General features: G+C 42.9%; 1 protein-coding gene across 5 annotated transcripts in view; it reads left to right on the forward strand.

The window, feature by feature from the left end:
- Positions 1 to 376: 376 nt before the first annotated feature.
- PIGG (phosphatidylinositol glycan anchor biosynthesis class G) overlaps positions 377 to 16,841 on the forward strand; it is a 115,390-nt gene continuing 98,925 nt past the window's right edge. For 2 of the 5 annotated variants that reach the window (XR_005293095.2, XR_005293096.2), the window contains exons 1-2: positions 377 to 968; positions 14,484 to 14,765. Coding sequence is in view for 3 of the 5 variants with exons in the window: in XM_038402987.2 (XP_038258915.2) it covers positions 930 to 968; positions 14,484 to 14,765 (321 nt within the window). In the remaining 2 variants the exon portion in view is untranslated. The remainder of the gene's footprint in view (positions 969 to 14,483; positions 14,766 to 16,841) is intronic. The other 3 variants (XM_038402987.2, XM_043514159.1, XM_043514158.1) reach the window with 2 other exon arrangements.

Consider the following 16,841-nt stretch of genomic DNA (forward strand, 5'->3'; position numbering starts at 1 on the left):
AGGAAAGAATTTTCTGTAGTATGTGGCTGGTGAATCTTGCCCATATGCTCAGGGTTTAGCTGATCGCCATATTTGGGGTCAGGAAGGAATTTTCCTCCAGGGCAGATTGGAGAGGCCTTGGAGGTTTTTTTGCCTTCCTCTGTAGCATGGGGCATGGTTGACTGGAGGGAGGCTTCTCTGCTCCTTGAAGTTTTGAACCATGATTTAAGGACTTCAATAGCTCAGACATGGGTGAGGTTTTTCATAGGAGTGGATGGGTGACATTCTGTGGCCTGCGCTGTGCAGGAGGTCGGAATAGATGATCAGAATGGTCCCTTCTGACCTTAGTATCTATGATGTTCCCTCTAGAGAACCACCAACAGATGGTATCCAACCTGGCTTATACTGATTATGGATAACTAGTGATCCTAATGGAGAACACATGAATTCTGACAGGGTTTAAGTACATAAGTATATAAGTGAGTGTCAGTTTGGAAAGTTCTTCTAATTTTTTATAGGTTTTTTGTTTTCAGTATGTTATTTTCAACTTTGAGGTCTTTATTGTTTCATTGTTCGGGGATTAATCTTATTCTTATTCTGGGTAACTACCTCATTATAGACTTGATTGCCTATTTAGGATTTATGTCCTTCTTGGTGTGAAATTACAATTGTTTTAGGTCCTGAAGCAAAGTTTTCCTGGCAAAATATAATCAGGACTCTGATAATTACTAATTTACTTACTGATCCTTTTATCTGTTTCTTTCTTACTAGATCCTGGATTTGAGCATTTTAAGATAGCAGAAAAATCCCATGGGAATTGGATCAAGCTCTATCTAGAGGGAAATGATTCAGAAGTCCTCTTAAACCTTGGCAAAAAGGTCCTTAAGCAATATTTAGAGGCTCTGAAGATCTTGAGTTCTTCACTAAGCAAGCAAGTGGCACAATACGACATGTATTCAATGACAGTGGGGACTGTGATAGTCATGGAGGTATGAATTGATAAGTTCAGGAAGGAGGTTATATGATGGCATTGCCTGTACTAGGGGAAAGTGGACTTGATGACCCAGGAGGTCCCGTCCCAATTCATGTTCTTGTGAATTCACATCTCATTATGAAGTGGCTAAGAGCAGAAACGTTCAATTTGCTCTTTTGAGTACATAGTATGGTTTTAGTAATGATTAATGCTGGAAATTGGTAACTGTTTCACAGTGTTAACTCTTTTTTCCATTGAAAGATGAAGTATGACTTTTCAACACCCCAAAATTATTTTCTGGGATAAGTGTTAGGAAGCTTTTGGTATAATCTCTTTGGTTTACGCTTTCTGTACTTTGATATTTACAGTAAGCATGTAGATGTGCTCCAACTTTAACTGCTCTTGTATCCATTAGCCTATATTGCTTCATGAACAGAGCGGCTCTATGTAAAAAGCATAGAACAGCTATGGCAACGTTCTGTTTGTGCCTAATGTTGATGTAAAGTTCACATTTCAGCAGTCCGGGTCAAATTCTCAGATGTAGGAACATTTATTCTTCATGCTTAAAGGTTTAATCCTGGGAAAGGAGTGCTTCCTGCAAGGAACTCAGTGCCCTTAACTCTTGCTTAAGATCTTCTGTAGGAGCTGAGAGTACTTGGCCCCTCACAGGACTGGCCCTAAAAATAGCAAATACCATCTTTGGTATGAAGCCTGGAACAGGCTATTTGTAGGTGGTTGTGGATTTTTTTTTTATGTGGATAATTATTAGGGCTGTTGATTAATTGCAGTTAACTCACGTGATTAACTCAAAAAATTAATTGTGATTTAAAAAAATTTATTGCAGTTTTAATCGCACTGTTAAACAATAGACTACCAATTGAAATTTATTATATATTTTTGGATTTTTCTACATTTTCAAATATATTGATTTCAATAACAGAATACACAGTGTACAGTGCTCACTTTATACTATTTTTTATTACAAATATTTGCAATGTAAAAATGATAAATGTAGATTTTTTTTTTGTTACATAACTGCATTAAAAGCTGTGTAAAACTTCAGAGCCTACAAGTCTTCCTTCTTGTTCAGCCAATCGCTAAGACAAATAAGCTTGTTTACATTTATGGGAGATAATGCTGCCCGCTTCTTATTTACAACGTCTCCTGAAAGTGAGAATAGGCATTCTCATGGCAGTTTTGTAGCCGGCATTGCAAGGTATTTACATGCCAGATATTCTAAACAGTCATATGCCCCTTCATGCTTCAGCCACCATTCCAGTGGACATGCTTCCATGTTGATCTCATTTTAAAAAAAAGTGTTAATTAAATTTGTGACTGGACTCCTTGGGGGAGAATTGTGTGTCTCCTGCTCTGTTTTACCTGCTTTCTGCCATATATTTCATGTTATAGCAGTCTCAGATGATGAAGCAGCACATTGTTCATTTTAAGAATGCTTCCACTGCAGATTTGACAAAACACAAAGAAGGTACCAATGTGAGATTTCTAAAGATAGCTACAGCACATGACCCAAGATTTAAGAATCTGAAGTGCCTTCCAAAATCTGAGAGGGACAAGGTGTGGCGCATGCTTTTAGAGATCTTAAAAGAGCAACACACCAATGTGGAAACTACAGAACCTGAACCACCAAAAAAGAAAATGAACCTTCTGCTGGTGGCCTCTGACTCAGATGATGAAAATGAGCATGTGTCGATCCGCACTGCTGGAGATTGTTATCGAGCAGAACCCAACATCAGCATGGATGCATATCCTCTGGAATGGTGGTCAAAGCAAGAAGGGCTATATGAATCTTCAGTGCCTTTTGCAAGTAAATATCTTGCGACTCCGGCTACAACAGTGCCTTGTGAACGCCTGTTCTTACTTTTAGGTGACATTGTCAACGAGAAGTGGGCAGCATTGTCTTCTGCAAATGTAAACAAACTTGTGTGAGTGATTGGTTGAACAGGAAGTAGGACTGAGTGGGCTTGTAAGCTCTAAAGTTTTACATTTTATATTTGAGTACAGTTATTGTACATAATTCTGCATTTGTAAGTTAAACTTTTATGATAAAGGGATTGCAGTACAGTACTTGTGTTAGGTGAATTGAGAAATGCTATTTTTCTTTTTTACAGTGCAAATATTTGTAATAAAAAATAAATATAAAGTGAGCCCTGTGTGCTTTGTATTCTGTGTTGTAATTGAAATCAATATATTTGAAAATGTAGAAAACATCCAAAAATATTTTAGTATTCTATTGCTCAACAGCATGATTAATCTTTTTAATTGCGCGACAGCCCTACTTTCTATGTTTTAAAAAAAATTCCATCATGTCAGATCACATTGACTCCACATAGGTTATCACAGTGTTAAAACCTGAAGACCCATAGAACAGATCTCTGCTACCTGAGCTAATGGAATAACTGGTGGTAGTGGTATTGGGTTAGCCACTATAGGGAGATGAGGCAACATTTGGGTTTCACAGCATTCCTCTGTCAGCCTACTATTTGCTGACAGAGGAATGTTGAGGCTCAGGAAATACTAGTTTTTTATGGCAGGTTCCGTAGTAGCACATAATCTAATGTTTATACAGACCCTTGTGCCCCTGGCCTCCCCTGCCCCTTCCAGCCTGTCCTTGTCTGTCTCCCTTCTCAGCACTTCATGCGTCTGTATTAGTCAAATGGCTTCCTCTTCCATTGCCAGTGTGGCAGTACTGGGGAGTATTGAGAGCACAGGATACAGTCTCCCTGCTTTTAGTTCTTGTGATTGGTGCTACAACAGTCCCTGACTGCCAAGAGGACCAATTGCAGAGATAGTCATAGAATCATAGAATCATAGAATATCAGGGTTGGAAGGGACCCCAGAAGGTCATCTAGTCCAACCCCCTGCTCAAAGCAGGACCAAGTCCCAGTTAAATCATCCCAGCCAGGGCTTTGTCAAGCCTGACCTTAAAAACCTCTAAGGAAGGAGATTCTACCACCTCCCTAGGTAACGCATTCCAGTGTTTCACCACCCTCTTAGTGAAAAAGTTTTTCCTAATATCCAATCTAAACCTCCCCCATTGCAACTTGAGACCATTACTCCTCGTTCTGTCATCTGCTACCATTGAGAACAGTCTAGAGCCATCCTCTTTGAAACCCCCTTTCAGGTAGTTGAAAGCAGCTATCAAATCCCCCCTCATTCTTCTCTTCTGCAGACTAAACAATCCCAGCTCCCTCAGCCTCTCCTCATAAGTCATGTGCTCTAGACCCCTAATCATTTTCGTTGCCCTTCGTTGTACTCTTTCCAATTTATCCACATCCTTCCTGTAGTGTGGGGCCCAAAACTGGACACAGTACTCCAGATGAGGCCTCACCAGTGTCGAATAGAGGGGAACGATCACGTCCCTCGATCTGCTCGCTATGCCCCTACTTATACATCCCAAAATGCCATTGGCCTTCTTGGCAACAAGGGCACACTGCTGACTCATATCCAGCTTCTCGTCCACTGTCACCCCTAGGTCCTTTTCCGCAGAACTGCCGCCGAGCCATTCGGTCCCTAGTCTGTAGCGGTGCATTGGATTCTTCCATCCTAAGTGCAGGACCCTGCACTTATCCTTATTGAACCTCATTAGATTTCTTTTGGCCCAATCCTCCAATTTGTCTAGGTCCTTCTGTATCCTATCCCTCCCCTCCAGCGTATCTACCACTCCTCCCAGTTTAGTATCATCCGCAAATTTGCTGAGAGTGCAATCCACACCATCCTCCAGATCATTTATGAAGATATTGAACAAAACGGGCCCCAGGACCGACCCCTGGGGCACTCCACTTGACACCGGCTGCCAACTAGACATGGAGCCATTGATCACTACCCGTTGAGCCCGACAATCTAGCCAGCTTTCTACCCACCTTATAGTGCATTCATCCAGCCCATACTTCCTTAACTTGCTGACAAGAATGCTGTGGGAGACCGTGTCAAAAGCTTTGCTAAAGTCAAGAAACAATACATCCACTGCTTTCCCTTCATCCACAGAACCAGTAATCTCATCATAAAAGGCGATTAGATTAGTCAGGCATGACCTTCCCTTGGTGAATCCATGCTGACTGTTCCTGATCACTTTCCTCTCCTCTAAGTGCTTCAGGATTGATTCTTTGAGGACCTGCTCCATGATTTTTCCAGGGACTGAGGTGAGGCTGACCGGCCTGTAGTTCCCAGGATCCTCCTTATTCCCTTTTTTAAAGATGGGCACTACATTAGCCTTTTTCCAGTCATCCGGGACTTCCCCCGTTCGCCACGAGTTTTCAAAGATAATGGCCAAGGGCTCTGCAATCACAGCCGCCAATTCCTTCAGCACTCTCGGATGCAATTCGTCCGGCCCCATGGACTTGTGCACGTCCAGCTTTTCTAAATAGTCCCTAACCACCTCTATCTCTACAGAGGGCTGGCCATCTCTTCCCCATTTTGTGTTGCCCAGCACAGCAGTCTGGGAGCTGACCTTGTTAGTGAAAACAGAAGCAAAAAAAGCATTGAGTACATTAGCTTTTTCCACATCCTCTGTCACTAGCTTGCCTCCCTCATTCAGTAAGGGGCCCACACTTTCCTTGGCTTTCTTCTTGTTGCCAACATACCTGAAGAAACCCTTCTTGTTACTCTTGACATCTCTTGCTAGCTGCAGCTCCAGGTGCGATTTGGCCCTCCTGATATCTTTCCTACATGCCCGAGCAATATTTTTATACTCTTCCCTGGTCATATGTCCAACCTTCCACTTCTTGTAAGCTTCTTTTTTATGTTTAAGATCCGCTAGGATTTCACCATTAAGCCAAGCTGGTCGCCTGCCATATTTACTATTCTTTCGACTCAAAGACCCTGCAGTCCTGAGATGAAGTCTCTGCACTGTTGATCTGTGAGGTAGCGCATGCGTTGTGTAGTCAACATGTAGGATCTTTGAGGGGTTGGAGCATGCTCAGTACAGATGAAATCTTCAGAGAACATCTTTGTGGGGGAGGGATAGCTCAGTGGTTTGAGCATTGGCTTGCTAAACCTAGGGTTAGGAGTTCAATCCTTGAGGGGATCTGGGCCATTTAGGGATCTGGGGCAAAAATTGGGGAATGGTTCTGCTTTGAGTAGGGGGTTGGACTAGATGACCTCCTGAGGTCCCTTCCAACCCTGATATTCTATGAGATTCTAACATAGCTGTCGTACTCTACTAAATCTCTACTGAGCATGTGTGAACTGAGGTTTTGAGGCTCAGAACATGTCCAAATATGGATGAATTTTCACAAAGATGGTAAAAAGCACATCCCTGTCACTAAGGGACCCTTGCCAAATTTCAGGTCTCTGATCCAAAGTATCAGAGGCATTAGAGCTTCTCAACAAAATGGTTACAAATTTTTTAACATGGGCAAAATATCAATATGAGAAACAGCTGTGATTTTGCTGAGATTTTAAAAAAAGAAAATTCATCCCGAGCCAAACAGCAAACATGGAAAATTTCAGCCTTAAACCATTAGTTTGGAGGGGTTATAAGAAAGTGAAAATAGGGCATTAGAATGGAAAGGGCTGGGTAAAACAAGGTCTTAGAATGGAAAACACCAGGTAAGTAGTTGATTGTGTGATTAACTACATAGACACTGCTACCTGAGCCACTTTATAATAACCTGTTCTCTGTAAATCTGCTCCTTTCTAACTATAGAGGAGAAAATGGAGGCTCACTGTGGCTTTACGGGTTTGGGTCAATTTCCGCAGGTATCTTAGTTCTTTTGCCCTTAATGTCCATAATGGCAGTTTTAGGTCATAACTAGATGTGATATATATTTTTCAAAGCATTTTCAAGATTAGGATACCTTTGCTTGGAAAACAAACAGATAAGTGTTCTTGCATTAGAATAAACCCCAAATAGGAATGGCATCAAAGAGAACGAATTCCAGTCTACAAATATTAAGGCTTATAGAGTATAAACATCCATATCTATTGATAGGCAAAAATAATTGTGACCAATAACATAATAGCATTTACTTCTAGTACCATAGGTATGTGTTGGCTGGGAAGTTGATCATAGTTTGTCTAGGTTAGTTAAGAGGATGCGTCTTAGACCTAAATTTAATGCATTTTATTTATTGTGGAATACATAAGCGCTGACTTCCAACATTCTTGAAACCTTAACACTGACCCTGAGACACTAAAGACCATAAAAACTGACCAGTTCATACAGGCTATCTCTTCCTTTTCTATGGCAGCAGGAGCATCTCCCTCTGTTGGAAGCAGAGGAAGGGTAGCATTCCTGTCTAGGATAAATACTGACTGAGGACCCTGCTGATCAATTGGACTCAGCATTGAGGTGGCTGTGTGGTTGGGGAAGAGAGGCTGTGCGGAGAGAACCTGACACAGAACCCAGAGTGACTTCATGCAAAGTATAGTGGGGAAAGAGAAGACTGGCAGCCTGCTGTAAGGAGATGTGGGTCTTCAGCTTCTCATTGGAGGGTAGAGGGTGCTGCTTTTATGTCTGTTTGCACATTTTACTACATTATGTGATAAAAGCTGACTATTGGCAGTGATTCGTGAAAATGCAGGTGACACAATGGTATAGTGTGCACTTACTTTTAACCTTGAGACTTATTTTAAATGTTGCCTTAAAATTTCAATTGTTTGATCTCATCCTTGTCCAAATTCCATTTGTGCACATTGCAAACCACTGTGGAACTTGGCCTGATTTCCTGTTTCTGCTTAGAGGCGCATGTTGGAATAGCGGAAGGTATACTGGTTAGCATTCAGATTCATTGGCCTCAAATGGAGTTTTGTCTGCATTGTCTACATGGCTTGGGCCAAAGCTGTTAGTTGCTCGTAACTTTGGATTTCTTGATTTAAGCACTTAAAAATCAAATCAAATCCAAGTAACAAACAAGGGAGTGAGGTGGGGCACAGAAATCTATATACTCTGAAGATTCATATTCTTGAAAAACAGTTCTTCTTTGAGTAGTGTCCCTATGGGTGCTCCACACTAGGTGCGCTTGTGCCCCTGTGCCTTTGATCAGAGATTTCTCATAGCAGTATCCATTCAGGCCGCGTATATGTGCTAGTCAGCCTTGTGCCCCATGCAGTAGTTATATAGTACTGCATAGGCAAACCACCCTCATTTCCTTCTCAACTGCTTTGGCCTGAGGCAGTTGTCCCTGTTAAGATTACCTCAACTGTGTCCCAATTTTTATTCTAGAACTTAATTTATAGTAGGTCTTAATATTTGTGTAATTAGTAAGTAGTAGTAGCTTTAACTTCCTAGTTGTTTTTTTTAAATTTATAGATATTAGTTAGTAGATAAAGTAGTTCTTGTTCACTGGGAGGTTATGCCCGGTTCTCCCGGTTTCATACATTGTCTGTCGTGCCAGGAGGCACTCCTAGTGCATCCATTGCCTCAGGGAATCACATGTTGCCCAGAAGTGCACTGTCTGGTGTTTGATATCTAGAGCTTGAAAAAACAGAGAGATCAAACTTTGTCTCCTCATGATGGAGAGCTTGCTCCATACAGCTTCTGACCAGGCCAAGGAACCCACCTCCTACCACACATTCCATACGCCAGTCTCTGAGCAACTCTGCTGTCTCAACTCTTTGAGCCACATTCCTCAAGGGCATCTAAGAGAAGACTCCTCTCATAAGTCTTCCAAAGACTATAACCCAAGTTGACCAGGTAAAGAATCTACGTCAAAAAAGCCGATGTTGTCAGTGTCTTCAGCTACATCAGCACCATCTGCTCTCCAGTCCGGTACTCACGAGGCTGCTGGTTCCTTAGGTACCAGAGGCACCATTAGGCAGAAAGATGGGAAAGCCTTGCACCTGGAGAGATCATCGGTACTGTCAGCAGACTGAGGTGACAAGAAGAGCTCTTCCTCTACTTCCTCGGTATCAAAGAAGCTCACTTGGGCTACAGCCACACTTCTCTGAGTGGCTGAGACTCATGGTGCTGTCATCTCCCTCGGCCATTGCTACTTTGGTGCAGACCACTGGCTCTGTACTGACAGTACATGCTGTACTGCAGGAGTTTCATTTTCTGCAAGACCTGGCTGTGTCTGAGATGCCTGATTCTCTGCTCTTGGCTCTGACATATTTTCATTATCCTGGGCATTGAGATTGCTGTAAATTTGCCTTGTACCAGCAGTTTCATCTCAAATCTTTCCTGGGGTTTCACCATTGAATTGAGAGTTTGAGGAAGAGGATTCTGATGAAGATCTTGCCTTGGTTTCCCAAATATTGGTCCAGGGCTCCTTCCTCACCACTATAGAGGCCCCTTTCCAGAAGTCTCTGAGCCTATCACCACTCATGCACAAGATAGCTGCAACCATCTCTTTTATGCCTTTTGCACCGTCTTCTTGGTTTTAGTAGGACCCTTGAACAGCCCATGCCAGTTATTTTCCAACTTCAAGCACCATCTGTCAGAGATAGGCAGCCTTAATCACCGCCCCCTCCCCCCCCCCCGAAGACTTGATCCTCAAGAAGAAACTTTGAGAAGCAGGAAGCTAGAGCCAATGAAGAGGTCTTTCTTCTGGTCAACATCTCCCCGTCATCTCTGGATGAAGCACTTACATCTCCTTCCGTCCTTGGTGGATGATTTTCAACAGTTTTATGCTCTGGTTAAGGTAATTGCTGACTCCTTGCAGATCCCTCTTGAGGAGGTTGGCACGGACTCCAGGGTTACTTTGCATTTTCTTGGGATCTCTACACATGCCTACAAGAGAAGGTTTAGCAAGTCCCAGACAACTCAGAGATTCTGTCCTGCCCAATTCCCGACCTCCCAGAGATTGTATGAACCCCATCAGAAGAGGCAGAAATTCCAGAGATGGAAACTATCCACCTTTCAGCCTTTGGCCTCTCACCCTACCACCTCCAATCAGCAATTTTGATGGGCTAATTGAGAGTCTGAATTACCCTCCTCATCCTTAGGAGCTGCACTTGTTCACCTGCCTTCCTCCCATTGGCATCCGCCTTTACCCCTTCAGGTGGGCTTGTGAGTTGATCACCATAGACAAATGGGTTTTGGAGATCATCTCCATAGGGTATACCATCTAATTAACTACTCTTCCATAGACACTTTCCCTGTTGCTCTTCAGGGACCCCTCTCATGAGAGTGTGCTTCATCAAGAAATAACTGTCTCCTATGCTTGGGTGCTATAGTTCCCATGCAGCACAGGGGAAAGGGATTTTATTCAAGGTTCTTCCTGGTTCCAAAAATTAATAGTGGTTGGAGACCTATCCTAGATTTGAGGATTCAACACTTTTTTGTATAAAGGCACAAAAATTCAAAATGTTGACATTGCAGCAGTAATTCCATCACTAGATCAAGGGGATTTATTCTTGGCTTGTGACCTTCAGAATGCATATTTCCACATTTCAACCCACCCATTTTACAAATGATTCCTATGTGTTACTGTTGGCTTGAACCACTTTCAGTACGAGGTGCTCCCTTTCGTCCAAAGTTCTACTCGAAATAAAAAAGGACAAAGCCAGAGTCATCCTAATAGTTCAGAACTGGACAAGACAAACTTGGTTTCCTTACCTGATACAGCTGGCTGTTTGCTTACCGATCACTCTCCAGGCTACTTCTCATGTCCTCTCCCAGGAAGGCAGGAAGATCCTTCACCCTAACCTAGTAGCGCTTTGTCTCAAAGCATGGTTGGTTGTTCACAGGATTAGAGACTATCAATCTGCTCAGAGAAGATAGAGTACTATTACAAAGCAGGAAACAGTCTACACACTACACATACTCGCAAAAATGGGCAAGCTTTGTCTGTTGGTGTGTTCTCAAACATATTGCACTGACTACCTCATTGCTGCCAGATGTACAGGACTGTATCCTAACATTAAAAAGGTCGGGGCTATTGCTGAGCTCCATTATAGTCCACCTGGCAGCCAAGATGGCTTTCTAATCTCCAATAGCGGGTTATTCCATTTTTGCCCACCCAACAGCAGTGAGGTCCCTCAGGGGGGCTCAGAAATCTTTTTCCGCCAGTCAAGTGTCTGACTCTGGTTTGGGACCTCAGTCTGATTCTTAAATGTCTTACAAGACCACCGTTAACCGATCACTACCTGTTTACTCATCCATTTATCCTCTTAGCCGTAATATCAGTGCTACAGGTTGGGGAAATAAGAGTGCTCATGGCATGCCCCCCTTTCACAGTACTTTTTATGGACAAGGTCACTTTGTGACTACACTCCAAATTTTTTACATAGTCTTCTCCGAGTTCCATATTAACCAACCCGTTCACTTGCCAGTCTTCCACCCTAAACCTCACCTAGATAAACAAGAGGCACTGGTGCATACCCTTGATGTCAGGAGAGCCATGTCCTTCTATCTGGTTAGGGCTGAACCCTTCAGAAAGACCCCCCCCCGCCCCCAACATTGTTGGTCTTGCTCACAGATAGATCAAAAAGGTCTGTAATCTCTAATCAGACTTTCCAAGTGGATATCCGTCTGCATTAATTCTTGCTGCAAACCTCATAGTATTCAAACGTCTGCAGACATATGAACTCATGCTACAAGATCCCTTTTCACCTCTCTGGCATTTTTCAAAAACAAGCCCATTATTTAAATATGTAAAGCTGCAACTTGGTCTTTTGTACATACGTTCGCTAACCACTATGCAATAACTCATGATTCTGCTGCTGATACTATGATCAGCTCAGGTGTACTTTCTTCTATACTGGACTTGACTCTAAAGCCCACTCCTCCTTAAAGGGAAACTACTCAGTAGTCACCTAGAATAGGGCACTGATAAAAACTCTCTTCAAAAAAGAAGAAATGGTTACTCACCTTGTGCAGTAACTGTAGTTCTTCGAGAACCGTGTCCTATGGATGCTCCACTGCCAGCCCATCTACCCCTCTGCTTGGGAGTTCTCTGTTCTACAGCTCCACAGTAGAGAAGGAACTGATGGTGGGTTCACCTGCGCAGCACTATATAATAATGATTTGGGGCACGAGGCTGACTAGTACATGCGCGTGGGCTGAATAAACACTGCTATGAGAAATCTCCATTCAAAGGCACAGTGGTGGGGTGATCAGGTGTCTGGTTTTGGACTGGAACACTTGGTCGAAAAGGGATCCAGGCAGCTCTGGTCAGCACTGCTGACAGGGCCATTGACTGTTAGGCGGAGCCACTACCCTACGGGGCTGGCAGGCTCCCTGCTAGCTGCGGCGCTGTGTGGCTCCTGGGTTGAGAAGCAGCTGGCATGTCTGGCTCTAGCCTTAGGGGCAGCTGGGGGGGGTCCGTGTGCTCCCTCCCCTCAGGCACATCTCTCATTGGCTGAGTCAGGGCAGGGGAGGAACTAGCGCGAGCACAACTCGAGAGCGCTCTGCCGGCGGTGGCTGAGGGGTCGTTTGGCGGGCGCCTCTCCTGCTGCTGCCCGGCCCTCTTCTCCTCACGCTCCTTGTGTGGCTGGTTAGAGCTGCAGTGCGTGCCCTGCCTCTAATCGCGGTTTGTCTGTTGCCCCATCGCCAGCACCCAGGAGGAGTTTGACTTATGTGTATCCCCATCTCCGAGTGCTGGGAATGGGGCTGCACCCCCATCCGCCCATCATTGCATCCCTCCCCGTCCCAACCCACCTGCAGCCTCACCACTGCATTCTTCCCTGCGCCAACCCCTCCGCATCCCCATCCCCCAGTCACTGCATCTCTCCCTGTCCCAACCCTGTGCACCGACATCCCCCTCACTGCATCCCTTCCCCATCCCATCCTGTCCTGCCTGCCACACCTACCCATCCCAGCTCTGTATCCCTTACAGCACTCTCCCACCCATCTTCTCCACCTCCCAGAGCTACCGCCCCCACAGCCTTGCACTCCATTTACCTCTACACCCTTGTGCCCCCACCATCCTCATGCACCTGTAGTGTTCTGCATTCCCATCCACCCTACATCCCCTCCTCTCTCCTTCACTGCCCCCTCTAACCCCGACCCTGCTCTCATCCTTGGCCTCTTTCCCTCTCCAGTGTCTCTCCTCCACACACATCCCCATCTTCTCTCTCCCACCCCGCCCCATCGTTTCCCCTCCAGCCCACCCTCCTCCCTTTCCGGCTGGGTGATTTAGGCAGCCCCTGGAAAAGTGTGTGCATGCATGTGTTGTATATGTGTAAGAGACTGTGGGTCTTTATGTAGGGAGGAGTGTGTATTACTGCATGTTTGTATACGTGTGTGAATACAATTTGCAGCCTAACTCTTTGACTTTTATTCCTTTTGCTGGCTTGAGCCCAAAAAAATGGATGACATAAAATGTGTATATTCATTTCATAACAAGTTTTTAAAAGAGAAGGGAACTCTACAAGAAATGTATTATTTCTTAAAAAGTGAATGTTGTCGACTAATAATTACGGAAGAGCCAATGTATCCTACAGCTCTCCCCACCTTTGTTGAGCTACATTATAAAGTCTGTTGCAGACTCTCTCTTTTTGTGTATGTCCAGCACCTACCACCCTGGAGCCCTGATCTTAGTTGGGGTCTCTAGGCACTAAACAACAATTGTAATATTAAATAATGTGGAAATATATGTGTTAGTGCATGCTAGATGTGTACACATGAATACACATGTGTATCTGCATGTAGGGGTGGGAGTCCGTTTCTACAGATTTATTTATATAGTTCTCTGGACAGGTGTGCATTTCTGTGGTGGTGCTTCATGGCTTTGTATTTGGGCTTCAGGAGTGGGTCTTTAATAGACTCATTGCAGCTGTGTTAATGTGTGGTCCTAATTCCACACACACAATAACTTTAGTGAAGAAAAAATGTGGAGCTGGTTACGAAAAATGGGAAGAGGGCAGAGAGATAATAATGAAAACATTTGTGAAATTTCATTTTTTTTAAAATTACTCTTTTTGACTATTTTGCTGCCAGCTCTAATGTCCTGTAACAAATAAAACATGAACTTAGCATAATACAGTTGTCAAAACAATAATATGTCTGTGGGGGCCTTGCAGTGAATATGGGCATGAGAGAGGGCGGGGAAGAGCAAGCGACAGAGGGAGAGGGGATAAAGTGGGCGGGGAAGTGAGGCCTCAGGAAAGTGGGGGAAGGGCAAGGCCTCGGAAGGGGTGGGGCAGTGGGCGGGGCAAGGGTGTTTGGTTTTCTGGAATTAGAAAGTTGACAACCCTACAGAGGGGGCACAAGCACACCTGGAGTGGTGCTCCCATAGGGGGACACATCTCAAAAAACTGCAGTTACTGCATAGGGTGAGTAATCATTTCTTCATTCTTCAAACCATATTCTGCAAGCCCTCCCTGTGCAGGGATGCTATTGAAATCAGTGGGAGTTTTGTATATGGAGGGCTTGCAGGATTTTGTGCAACAGTTTGTATATTGGTTTAAAAACACTAAAATGTGTAAGTGTATTCTTCAGTTACAGTTGGCATAAAACTGTCCAGTCTGGCATGTACCTTCCATCACACACAACCTTGTTGCAAAATATATTTACTAGCAATTTAGTATGGAAAACAACACTGTTTTCCTTTGAATGTTTGCTGAATACTCTAACTGTAGTTTTGAATATATCTAGTGACCCTCCCAATATTTTTGCTTTCTTTTCTAGGTTCTACTTCTGCTTTTGCTCAGCATGTCGAAAGCACTGAGCAGCAGGGCTGAATTTGAAGTGCCACTCTCACCTCTGCTGTTTTCTCTGCTGTTTTACTTGATGTGCCTGATGCTCTGTGCAGTTCATGTAATTGTATGCACATCAGCAGAAAGCCTGTGCTATTTCTGCAGTATATCATGGTTAACGGCAGTTGGAGTGATGATGCTGATTTCTGCACTTATGTGTGTAATTTTATCCACCATTGGAAAGATGATCGAGAATCCCAAACTTCCAGCTAAGGTGAGACTACTTCTTAAGAAATATAGTTGAAGCCTTTTGCTGTTTATGATGTATTCTCGAGCAAAGTCTTATCTGAAGTTCCTGTTGTATGCTAAAGGTATAGTATAATCTGAAGATAGTGAAATTGAAATGTGATATAGTCACTATGGCATCATACTGATTACTATAATCATAAAAAGTGTTCATTTTCACATTGCTTTAAGAAACGTTCTAATGAGTGTAATTTTGCATTTAATTTAGTAGATCAGAAACAATTATGCAGAACACTAGTTACATGCCTCTTAAGCTATGACACTTGCGTATACAACTAAAGCAGTTTGGGTGATGCCAAAATACCACACACTGAAGATAACTGGTTGTATTTTCCAGATACTTGGAACATGACAACACTTTGAGTAACAAAACAGTCATTGTTAGCTTTTTAGTTTCATAAAACAAATTCAGAAGTTTTAAAACCACAGCAGCTATATAAAATGGGCCGCCCCTCCTCAGCAGGTGGTAATAATGGAAAAATCAATTATTTAATACAGAAGCTGTATCGTTTCCTTTACTGTCTTGATTGTAAAAAGAATAATTTGTTTTGTGGTCTGATAGCTGGTTAGCTTAACTTTCTGGTGCCAAACAGCAAATACTTGTTAAAATAATGAACTAATCAACGAAAGGCCAGATCTGCTGAGCAAGAGACCCAATTGCACAGTCTACTCTGGAAAAGGAATGTTGATCTCAAAATGGCCTATACACATTTCAGTCATCTCTGAATTTTCTTACTTAGGCTTTGACTTTTAGCTTTTATTTTATTTACTATGAAATAAGGAGATGTATTTCTTAGATTAATGTTGCTTTAACTAAAAGTAGTCTGACCTTGATGCTGTTAACATTTCATAGTGCCTTAATAGTCTCTGCGAAACGGAAATATTTACTCATGGTGAGCAGTGCTGGGTACTCTTTTTTTCCTTTCTACAGTTTTCCACATTTTTTTCATAGTGCCAATTTTCCCCCCAATTTTATAAATAGTAACAAGTGAAAAAATAATGGTTAGGACTTGGAGAAAATTGCTTACCTGTAACTTGAATTCATATAGATTATCAGTGAAGATCCCTACACTCCATCCTCAATAGAACTTTAACAGGTGGAAGGGGCTGAGGCTATGCAGAGCCATGTTTCTTTACATAACATTGAATTAAGCATTCCATTACTCAAGGCAAGAATGCCTCTCCCGTCCCTGTGGTCGGTTTGCCGGAAGGTTCTTTAAAGGATTAGATTTGTATTGGTAAATGTTGTGTGTACGCACACAGACACACAATTTCCACTGATGATGATCAAAATTTACAATAGGCAAAGTAAGAAAAATGCTGCTTGAGAACTTTAAATTAGAGTCCCACCTTAATGTATATAAAATGTGTTGTAATGCTGGCATTAGTGGAGCTGGAGCAGTGGCACATTTAGGTAGGTTTAACTTTTCGAATCTCAACATCTACTGTCATTAAATCATTGCCCCCCCCCCATTTTCCACAATTGTGAAAATTTAAACAGATAATTTAGAAAAAAAAAGCTTAAAAATAAACATCTATATTATCCATTGAATTTATTAAAGAAATCAAGTTCTGCCAAGCCTAAGCATATACTCAAAAGTGTGCATTGGTACCGATCTACTCAAAGTCAGGTTAAAGGGAACTTTCTTTCCTTGAGCCAATGAGTCACTTCACTTACAAGTATAAAACAAATTCATCTAGCTTGAGGGCTGCAGAAGTTCTTCTTTTGCTGTTTCAAGTTTTATGTGTGACTGAAGATGTTTTCTTTAAAATATCCTAAAATTCATTGCAAAGAAATTAGGCAATAAGGTTAAGATGTTGAACCTTAACTCAATTTTTTGGTCTTCATGGGTTTATGTGAGAGTTCTTACTCCTTGCACAAAAGTATTGTGACAAATCTGTCAACACTTCATCAGGAAACACTGGTCATGCTAGTCTGCTCTTAATCTCCCCTCCTCTCTTTGCTTGATTGCTATGGACAACACCAACAGCTGACCTCTCACTCAGGCCATAACCTGGGTGACATGTTCAACTGTGGCATCTG

The sequence above is a fragment of the Dermochelys coriacea genome, chromosome 5 (assembly GCF_009764565.3).
Source record: "Dermochelys coriacea isolate rDerCor1 chromosome 5, rDerCor1.pri.v4, whole genome shotgun sequence".
NCBI lineage: Eukaryota > Metazoa > Chordata > Testudines > Dermochelyidae > Dermochelys > Dermochelys coriacea.